Source organism: Falco biarmicus, chromosome 9, assembly GCF_023638135.1.
Source record: "Falco biarmicus isolate bFalBia1 chromosome 9, bFalBia1.pri, whole genome shotgun sequence".
Lineage (NCBI taxonomy): Eukaryota > Metazoa > Chordata > Aves > Falconiformes > Falconidae > Falco > Falco biarmicus.
Window position 1 is genome coordinate 8,238,398 of NC_079296.1, and position 10,784 is coordinate 8,249,181.

A 10,784-nucleotide genomic window follows, 5' to 3' on the forward strand; every position below is an offset into this window, starting at 1 on the left:
GGCCGGGAGTGCGGGGCCGTGAGGCATCCCTGCGTGAGCGGGGGGTGGCGGAGAGCCGGCGCGGTGCCAGCTTTGCCTTGACCCCGGCTTAACACGCCCCTCCCCCCCCCCCCCCCCATCTTCCCTGACACCCTCTCGGGCAGCCCCGAAGCCGTCCCCGCCTGGCATGCCGCCCCCCCTCACCCGCGAGTCCCCCCCGCTGCCCCTCTGCGGCGGCCGGCCCCACTGCTGCGCACAGCCCCCCGCCGGCTGTCCTCCCCCGGCTGCCGCCTCCCGGCACCCCCGGGCTCGGGCCCCCCGGCACTGGGCACAACCAGAGCTGCAGCAGTACCCAGGTTCCCCCCAGCCCTGTCCCACGTGCGGGGGCCGTACCCCACCAGAGACCTTACGGGGGGCACCCAAGGGTGCCTGGCAGCCACCCCCTATAGGGTCCCCGCTGCACCTAAAGGTCGTACAGCAGCGTGCTCCCACCACGGAGGGGCCGCTGCCACCGACACCGCAGGGCTGCCAGCAGCACCCGTGGGCCGGGTGCTCCATGGGGCCCCTGTGGGGGCTGGGCAGGGCCCCGGGCCTATGTGGGGGGCTCTGGGGGTGTGCAGGTGGGCAGAGCTCTGGGGGGTACCCCCACTCTGGTCAAGCACCGCTCATCCCGAGAAGGCTCTGTGGGGTCTTGCCAGGATGCTGGCTGGGACCTGTGCTCCATGGCCCATGCTCCCGTCACCCCACAGCACCCCCCAGCCCAGTCGGCCCCCTGCCCGCTGCTCTGGCTCCAGCCCCCCACCCCCAGCCAGCTCCGGCTGCCTGCAGCCTGTCACCGCCTCCTTCCCCCAATGCCACATCCAAGAGGGGGTCCCCGTCCCACCGCACTGACAGGGCAACACCTATCTACAAAGGGGGGGGGGTGGGGGGGGGTGACGTGGGGGTGCCAGAGGGGTCCCCACCCCACGTTCACATGATGTCGTCCAGGAGGTTGGGGCTGGCCACCCAGTCGAGGGTGCGGGGCTCAGAGGCTGCCATGATCATGCACATGAACTGTTTGCCCGTCCTCTTGTCGATGGGGTAGATGGTGGTGGGGGTGAAGCGCTTGTTGCTCTCCACGAAGTCGCAGAGCTGCTCGTAGACGGCAGGGAACTCATGCCGTAGGAAGACTCCACGGATGCGCAGCTCCCGCTGGATGTTGATGAAGCAGACCTCCCGTGCCTTGCGGCCCTCCTCCCCCTCCTTGTCGATGTCTGCTGTGCCAGGCGGCGGGGTCAGGATCAACGTCTCCATGTCCCGCTCCTTCTTCAGGATCTTCTTCTCAGGGCTGGAGGAGGCTAAGGCCACCTTGGCATATTTCCTGACCGTCGGCACCTGTGTCTTCGGTGATGGCCTCTCTGGCACTTTTTGGGTGACGGCCACGGTTACATTCAGGAGGAAACATTCGTCAGGGTCATACTGGTTGCCCGTCTCCCGCAGCTCCCGGGCATACTCCCCCAGGTTGTCCGAGTAGCTCTCCAACTCCCGCAGGGACAGGTAGGTGGGAGACATCAGCAGGCTCTCCAGCCCGAACTGGAGGAAGTTCTCAGCCGAGCCGGCATTGGGGAAGCCCAGGAAGAGGACACCGCGGCCGCGGGAGAGGTAGCCCACCTTGGCGATGCGCGAGAAGGCCTTGTGCACCTCGGCGTTCTCCCGGCAGAACTGCAGGACGTGGCGGCAGACGCTGCCCACCCGGCCATAGACGCAGCTCTCCTTGTGTGTGTCCCAGTCCTCGCGGCGGCAGTGCCGGGAGCAGTAGTAGGTGTAGCAGCTGTGGCATGACTTGAAGTAGAGGCAGGCGTTGAACATGGTCTCCGTCCGCCGGCACTTGGCGTTGGAGCACATCATCATGTCGTCCTCCTCTGCGCTCAGGTCGGGCGAGCAGTTCTCCGGGGACTTCTCGAAGGGGCCAACGGACAGCGGGGCAGGTGGGGGGCGGGGGGCGCTGGCGCGGGAGCTGGGACCTGGCTGCTCCTTCGTGGGTCGGGGTCCCTCGGGCACAGCGGGGGGGACCCTCCTGCCCTCGCCCCGCCGCGGGGGCCCTGGGGCGCTGGTGCTCAGAAGCTGCTTGAGCTGCTCAGCGAGGCTGTCCCTGTCCCCGGCGCGGTGGCCTGGTGCCGGTTTGTAGTCGATGACAAGGTCAGTGATGAGCTCGTCAAGCTGCTCCAGGCTGCGCTGGCGCCCTGAGCTGCTCTCCCTGGGGACGGGCTGCGGGGCACAGGGCATGGCGTAGGGACCGCGCTCCCGCCCCGCATCCAGCACATCCCAGCTGGCCGAGCGCCTCTCGCTCCTGCCCAGCCCGTCTGCTCGGATGTCGTTGTCGGTGATGGTGATCTCTGGTGTGACATACCAGGAGCGACTCGGGGGGCCACGGCCACCGTCCGCGTGCACCCTCTCGAGGATGGAGCTCTCAGAGAGGGACAAGGCTGCGTAGCGCTTGGGTGAGCTCGACAGGTTGATCACCACCGGCTGCCGGCGCTCCTCGGGGGATAAGGCACGGTGGTGCTCCTGGGCGAGCAGGTTCTCGTAGCTGCGCCCGCGCTGCAGGACCTCCTCCCTGCGCACCGCTGGCGCCAGGATGTTATCCCAGGATTTGGAGTAGTGCTGGGTCTCCCGGCCCAGCCGTGGGGGGGTTACACCGTAGCTGGCGTGCCAGGAGGAGACCATGGCCTCACGCCCGGCCGGCTGTGGGGTGAAGCGTGACACTTGCAAGGTCTGGTAGGGCATCGTGCTCCGCTCGGGGCAGTACCAGTCACTGAAGTGCAAGGGCTGGGCGCTGCGGGGCGGGGGACACGTCCGCGACAGCATCTCCCGCTCCCGGTACTTCCCGTAGTCCTCGGCATAGAAGACCCGGGCAGAGGAGCCGAGAGCCGGGTACGTCCGGGCATCCTCGGCGTAGAGGGTTTTGACAGGGGTGCCGCGGGGGGCGTAAAAGCGGGGCTCATCCCCATAGAAGGCACGGGTGGGTGCCTCCTGAACGGGGTAGCCCCGTGCCTCGTCCACGTACAACGTCCGGGGTGGCACCGTGTGGACAGCAGCTTTGGCTGGGTCCTCGGTGTAGAAGTGCGGGGGGATGGCGTGGCGGCCGGGGTAGGGGTAGCTGGCGTAGCCAGAGCTGCGGAGGGGCACAGCGGGGCTGGGGCACCGCACCGCATCCTCTGCATAGAAGAACTTGGCGGGGCCGCCGGCAGCCGAGAAGGTCATGCAGCCCCTCTCAGGGTACTCCCTGAACTCCCGCGAGGCTGGCACCGGCACTGTTTGGTACGCCAGTGCCCGAGGGTCTGCCTCGTAGTACTCACCGGGATAGGGCAGGAGCGGGGGGTCCCCACTGTAGGAGTCGCTGGGGGTGGGCGTGCGGGACGTGGATGCCTGCCTGCTCCCCGGCACCGCCAGGCTGCGGGCAGCCCCGGGTGCGCGGGGCCAGCGTGGCGGTTCCTGCCGGTTCTGGGCTGCCCGCAGGCTGCGCGCCGCATGCACCAGCACCGCCTCGTCCGGCTTGATGTCCACCCGGCACTTGACGTGGGGGCTGGCACCCACCTTGGCACCTGGCCCCTCCTCGAAGCAGTTGCTGCCCAGGCAGAGCGGGGAGATGCGGCTGACGCTGCTGCGCTGTGGCTGCAGCTTGATGGGGTGCACCTCGTTAGCCAGCGCCCGCAGGGGGACCTGGCCCTCGCGACGTGGGGATGGCTCAGTGCGGGAGGGCTCCCGCGCCACCCGCAGCGCCTCCCGCCCGCGCCGGGCTGGCGGCGGTGACGATGAGACGGCGATGGGCACGGGGGTGAAGGTGGACTTCACCCGCGGCGCGCTCTTTGAGCGGGCGCGTCGCTTGGGCTCGCTCCTTGGTGCAGGGGGTCTGCAGGCATAAGGGTCCGGCTTCGGCGGCGCCCGCCTGCCCGGTGGTCCTGGCGTGGGCTCGGGGGTGCCGGGGCGCGGGCAGGGGCGCTCCATAGCCTGAGGAGGAGCGCCCAGCTGCTCGTCCAGCGACTCAAGGAAGTCAAAGCTCCTGCAGTGGCGCTTGTTGAAGGGCTGCGGCTCGCGGGGCAAGGACGAAGACATGGAGGCGTCACATTGTGCCAGGGGCTGGCAGACGATCGAATCCCCAGGGGCTGTGGTGGCCACCTTTATGTCTTGGTACACCGTAGACACCAGGATGTCAGGTGGGTCTGTTCGTGTCATCTTAAAAGCGACTCTTCTCCCGCCAGCTCCCCTTCAGACGGCCTCAGAGGAAGGCAGCCGGCCCTGCAAGAGAACAGACGAGGCGCCTAAATCCTGGCGGGGACCTCGGGGAGCCACGATGGCACTGGGTAAATCCCCACAGCTCCTGGCTTAGGGTGGGCTTTTGGCCACTTCTTCAGAAATGAGGGTTCGGGGGCGTCCCAGCCTCCACTGCTGCTGTTAATAGTTGGATCCCAACTGGGGGAAGAAGCTGGAAAAAGGCCCCAAATCCGGAGTGCAAATAACAGAGCAGATGGCTGCCACGGGGCAGCCGGGGAGGGGTGCCAGCTCACCGTAGCGAGAGGAGGCCACCGACCGCCGTGCCTACGTTCCTGGGGTGCAGGACATGGGGAGCCTCTTGCAGCATCATGGAAATGGGGCTGGGGGGACCCAACAACAGGGTTTTCCATAGCGGATGGGGAACATGCCTGGCCCCCTGCTGTGAACATCCAAGTGGCTGTGGAGTCTCCTGGGACCACGCATGCCCACGTCCTAGCATACGCTGTGTCCAGTGCCAGCGTTGTAGGCAGGGCAGGCAGGAGCTTCACCCAGGGGTGGGTACCATAAGCACTCACTGTGGGGGCTGGGAAACCCACGCAGCTCTGGGGCTCTGAGGGGGGCCAGGAACAACAACCTCCCGCCATGGCAGCTGCACCCACCATGGCCCACAAACACCTCTGTGGGGTGCCAACAGTCCTGGCTGCTCACAGCTGCCACTGGGTGCTGGCAGAGGGGTGCTGTGCTGGGTACCCCAACACTGTGTGCCAGCAGCGACTGCTCCATTGCTTCCCACAGCTCTGAGCAGGACAGATCAGGGTCCCTCTGCAACAACCCTGTGTTGGAGGGGCTGTGCTGGCTGAGCACCCACTACCTTTGTCCTCTCCCATGTCTGTAACCGTGACACGTCTCCTGGGCTGGAGAGTGAGTGGGATGGCAGCTGCAGCTCCCACGGGACATGGGTTCTGGCACCCACCATGCACCAGCACCATGCATCCCACCTGCTCCAGGCCGATGCTGCATGGGTGGCTGGGATGGGCAGAGACCCAAGCCACATGCGTGACACAGCTGTGTGGCAAGGGGAGACGTCAGCACAAGCTCCCCAGCATGACCAGGAGAGCAGACAAGGTGGTTTGCCCGCAGGACCTGGTGGGTTGTGGCACTGACCTTCACCAACAGCCCATTGAGAGCCGGCTGCAGGCTGCCATTGGCACTGAGCAGACGTACACCCAGCTTTGCTCACGGCAGGGATACCTGGCTGGCTTTAATGCTCATCACATCCCATGAATCTTTGCTTTTTTGGCCACCTGGCCACCGGGGAGTGCAGGTGGGCACCAGCTGCTCCACAATGCACTAAAGTTGTGTGGAAAAGGCCAGCAAAATGCATTTGGCTTTAAACAGCAGCAGAGGACCACAGGGAAGGTATTTCTGGGAGGAAAGGAACAAATTTTATTTGGCAAGAAGAAGTATTGACTATGCAAAGATAGGGAGGGGGGCTTGGGTCCCCCTTTGTTACCCAGATAAAGCCCTGTCTTGCCCCAAGGCCAGGGAGAACAGATGCCAGAGTGAGGTGAAGCCAGTGGGGTTGGGGGTGTCTGTCCGTGTGGTGGGGAGAGCTCGATGCCAGAGGGAGACGGGAATCCCAGTGCCTCCGGGGCTGGGGGAGCAGGTTTGCCCCCATAGCAGTGGCTCAGCATTGGCCCTGCTGCATTAAAATGCTCAGGAGCTGGGCCAGATCCAGGAAGACAGCACCCCGCGCTGCCATGATGCTGACAGCAGCATTGGGACGCCCATCCCCATGGTATCGGGGTGGCTGGTGGGCAGGGAACCACAGCCCAGGGTCCTACCTGGTCCGGCAGCAGCAGGGAGGGAGTGGGAGGGCTGAGCTGGCTGAGGACCCCGCGGTGGCTCCATCCCAGCACTGAAAAATAAAAGAGGCATGTCAGGTGCTGGGGACCCCCCAGCCATGGCAGAGGGGCGGCTGCCTGGGCCATGGGATGCCTTGGGGGGACATCAAGCGCTCTGAGAGACCCCTGCAGCCACAGTCCTGCTGAGCCTGACTGAACTGTAGCCCAGTAAAGCCCCCGTGCGCAACCCTGTGCCCGGGGGACGTGGGCACCACATCCCACAGGCACCGCATCCCACAGGCACCACATCCCACGGGCACCGGCATCCCACGGGCACTGTCACATCCCACCCCGCACCCCAGCAGCACCTCACCGCCTGCAGAGCTGCACGGGGTTGCCATGGTTTCTCCAAATTATTCCTCCAAATTATTCCTCCTCTGCGAGGGCAGCGTGGGTTGCGGGTGTGTGGGGAGGCTGCTGGGGCGGCAGCGCTGCAGGGGGCTGGGGGGAGCCGGGCTTTGTGGCACCACAGGGAGAGCAGGGCACCCACAAAGCCACGAGCATCCTCTACCCATTGTGGGGGCAGAGCTGGGACAGCCCCACCAGCACTGCCAGTGCCCCGTGCCACCGTGCTCCCACACTCTGTCCCCTGCGCTGAGTCCCGTCCACAGACAGTGGGTTTTGCATCCCCTCTGCTCTCCTACCCCCTGGCTGGAGGGCACCAGGTGCCCTGCTTCACTCCCAGCCCTGCTGGCTCTCGCTGGACACCAGGCTCCCTGCCCAGGGTCTCCATGTTGTGTCACCCTGGGGGTGCTGACACCAGCTGGCAACGCTTGCAGAGCTGCTGATGTCCACGAGCTCCCTGCGCAGGAGCCACCCCTCGGGGCACGTGGCCCCTGGGGACACAGCCAGCCCCCATGCCCACATCCCCACCCCAGGGAGGGCCCAGGTGGTTTATTGCAGAGCCCCCCATCATCCCGCTGCTGGGCAGGACACATGGACACCAGCCCAGCCCGTCCCCAGCACAGCAGCTCCTCTCCAGCACACCCATGGTGTCACCGAGTGGCACCCAGTAGGACCCACCCCGTGCCAGTCCACAGGGCCACCCCACAGCTCAACCCAGCACTGCTGCAGAGCCCAGTGCCACCCACCCAACCCTGTACCGGTTGCTGCCCGCAGCTGGGGGCTGCCCTCACCCCCAGCCCAGCACCCCACGCTGCCCAGCACGCAGCTCGCACCATGCCACACGTGAGCACCCGGCCTCCGGCAGCTCCAGCCCACCGGAGGGTTCTGGGGACCGGGAGTGACCACGGGCTGCCGGAGAGGCCCGTGGGAGGCTGCCGGGAACTGGGTCACTGCCTGCATGTGGCACGTGCCGGCTGTGCAGTGGGGCTGTGCAGTGCCCTGCCGGAGCACAGCACGCCACCCAGGCACCGCAGCACCCTGCCCGGGCACTGTGCCCCTCGCTGCCTGCCCCATGCCCGCGGTGAGCGCGCTGCCTGCCTGCTCTGCACTCAGCACTCTCCGCCAGTGCTCTGCCTGCAGCCTGCCCCCACGCTGCCTGCACACGCTGCACCAAACGCACTGCACGGGTGCTGCCCATACACTGCACACACTGCACCGAGCACTGCCAGGGCACTGTCCCCACTGCCAGCATGCTGCCCTGATGCTGCCTGTGCACTGTACAGCGTAGGCTGCCAGGACCCTGCCTCACGTGCTGGCAGCCTGCTGTGCCCACATGGCCCGTGCATTGCCCCAAGCTGCCTGCACGCACCACCCCACAGCCTGCCCCTGCTGTGCTCAGCACCACCAGGGCACTGCCACCTTGCTGCCCACCCCATGCGCACAGCAAGGGTGCTACCTGCACACACTGTGCCGAGCATGCTGCCAGTGCACTGCCCCATGCATGCTGCCTGGGCACTGCTGCACACCCTGCCCACATGCTGCCTGCACCACATCCCACTGAGCACCGAGCTGGCAGGCAGCGCTGCCTGCACGCTGCCTGGGCACACTGCAGTGGATACGCTGCCAGCACGCTGCCTACACATGCAGTGCACTGAGCACACTGCCACTGCACCACTCCGCAGGCAGCCCGAGCGCACTGGCAGCACACGCTGCATTGCACTGAGCTCACTGCCTGCGTGCAGCCCCATGGGCCCTGCCAGCAGCACCACGCTGCCCTGAGCACGCCAGCGGTGCCCACATCTGGAAACACAGCCCAGGCAGCATCTTGTGTGCTCTGCAACCGCCATGCTCGTGGAGATGATGCTGGGGGTACCGCCGGCACGCTGCCATGGGTGCAGTGCCCGTGCACGCTGCGCCATGGGCACTGCCAGCACACAGCCCCGCTGGCCACAGGCCTGTGCACTCCGTGTGCATGCCAGGAGGGCGCTGCTGTGATGCTGCCGGTGCACACGCTGCCTGGGCACTGCCCACACGGGGGGCTGGCACCCAGCACTGCCCACAGCGAGGGAACCTGCTGCCCCCCCAGCCCTGCCCTGGGTATGTGGCAAATAGACACCCCCTCCTCTGAGCCACCCCTGGGGCACCCCCCAACACATACAGCGCCCTGTGCCCCTGTGGCATTGCTTCCCCATGCACACCGCACTGCCCCTCCACCCCCCTCCCCATGCCCCCCAGCCCTGACCCATGCAGCCCTGTGCTCCTGCCCATGCCCCTATCCCGTGTGCCCCTGGCACCTCCTATATGTCCCCCAGCCCATTCTCTGAGCCCCCCTGGCTTCCTGCGTGCACGGCTGAGTGGCCACAGCCCCCCTGGGTGCCTCAGCACCCCCTGCCCTGCCTGCACTCCCAGAGAGGCTCATCCTGCCAGGGGCAGCAGCACCCCCAGCCCCAGCCCAGGAGGGTACCCCCAGTGCTGGCACCCAAGTGAGTGGTGACCAGCACCCCAGCGGCAGCAAGGGACACCCCAACCCCAGCCTGCCCCCGGTCAGGCCCTGGCACCCCACCCTGGAGGGGGCACCCACAAACGGGTCAGGCCAGGGGCAGGGGGGCTGGGGGCACCCTGGGGCACCCCGGGTGGGTTCCCAGTGCCCAGCCAGGGTCGGGGGTGCCGGGGGCGGTCCCCGGGGTGGTGGTGGGGGCAGCGGGTCTGTCCCGTGTGCTGCTGCCGCCGCCCCCCACAGCCCCCAGGGCGGTGGCCCCGGGCACCCCCCGCTGCTGCGCACCGGCACCGGGTGGCACCGGGCCCGCTGGGCCGCGCAGGGCGCTGAGCACGGGCCGGCATCGCCGGGTACCGGGGCGAGATGGCCCTGCCCGGGCACTGCGGCGGGACGGGATGAGGATGGGGACGAAGATGAGGAGGGGGATGAGGATGGGGATGGGGCACACGGGGGGCTGCGGTGTGGGGGACTGGGATGACTCGGCCCGGGGGCGCGGGATGGAGATGGCCCGGAGGATATGGGGAATGGGGGGATGGGGGGAACGGGGGGAGTATGGGGGGATGGGATGGCATAGTCCGGGGGGGTCTCGGGGGATGGGATGGGGATGTGGAACGCGGCAGGATGAGATGAGGGCTCGGGGAGGGGGGCATGGGAGGTGATGCGACGGTCCGAGGAGGTCGCGGGGGGGCTGGCTCGGTCGGGGTCCCCCGGGAGCACGACAGGGCCCAGCCCCCTCCCCGGCCCCCCTTACCTGCTCCGCGCCCACCGCACCGGCGGCCCCCCCGTCGCATCCCCGCCGCCGCGCTAGGCTGGGGCTGCCGCCGTTCCGGTGGCCATGGCCCGGCCCGGCTCCGCCCTCCTACCCGGCACGGCACGGCCCGGTAGGGCACGGCTGGGCACGGCTCGGCACGGCCCGACGCTCCGCCGCGGCCGCCCGGCTCCGCCGCCGCTTGTTTTCCCATAAATACGGCAGGCGGAGTTACCGGCCGGGGCCGGGACCGGGAGCCACCCACCGGCGCCGCCCCCGGCCCCGGTCCCCATCACCGGTCCCCGGTCCCGGTCCGGCTCCGCTCGGCCCCGGCCCCATCCCCATCCCCGCCCCCTGCAGCATCCCCCGCCCACTGCGGCCCCCCGCCGGGGCAGCGTCTGGAGGGGCTCCGGCGCCCCGGGCGCCTCACCCGGTGCCATCCCCCGGGAGGGTCCCCCCGCAGCCGGGATTTGGGCACCCGCAGGACCCCCAGTGCCCCCCGACAAGGCACAGGCATCTCCTGGAGAGATGCCGGGGGGGCTCAGCCCCACGTCGCGCACCACGAGCCCACCGCCCCCGTGGGAAGCTGTGCCCTCACGGGCACCTGCCCTCGCGCTGGCAGCCCCCGGTGCCAGCCAACAGCCCCCCTGTCCCCACCCCCGGCAGCACCGCATCCCGCCTGACCTTGGCACATCACGGCGGCCCTGCCCGGCCGCAGCCAACTGGGCAGCAAAATCCCCGCTAAGCTCCTCCGCGGAGTGGCCTGGTTTTCCCACAGGGACCAGGGCAGCCGGAGCCCCGCGGGGGGATGCTCAGCCGTGCGATGGGCAGTGTGCCCAGGTGGCCAAGGAGGCGTCTGGTGGCTTTCGGCATACGACAGCTCCAGTGCCCGAGCTCTGCCTCAGTTTCCCCATCTCCCACCTCCCTGAGCCAGCATCTGCTGCCCACCGCCCCGAACGCACCGCTGGCTCAGCACCTGCGGGTGCCCTGGCAAAGGGGCCTCGGCACTGGGGACCCACCGGGAGCTCACGTGGCTCTGAGCCCAGTGCCAAGGGCT

The 10,784-nt window shown here is 68.2% G+C and overlaps 1 protein-coding gene across 1 annotated transcript; it reads right to left on the minus strand.

The window, feature by feature from the left end:
• Nucleotides 1-769: 769 nt before the first annotated feature.
• AJM1 (apical junction component 1 homolog) lies at nucleotides 770-10,054 on the minus strand. Its single transcript, XM_056353098.1, has 3 exons — nucleotides 9,731-10,054; nucleotides 6,078-6,151; nucleotides 770-4,257 (listed from the first exon to the last, which is right to left on the minus strand). The coding sequence occupies exon 3, from the start codon at nucleotides 4,192-4,194 to the stop codon at nucleotides 949-951; it is 3,246 nt and encodes a 1,081-aa protein (XP_056209073.1). The 5' UTR covers nucleotides 4,195-4,257; nucleotides 6,078-6,151; nucleotides 9,731-10,054; the 3' UTR covers nucleotides 770-948.
• Nucleotides 10,055-10,784: the final 730 nt, after the last annotated feature.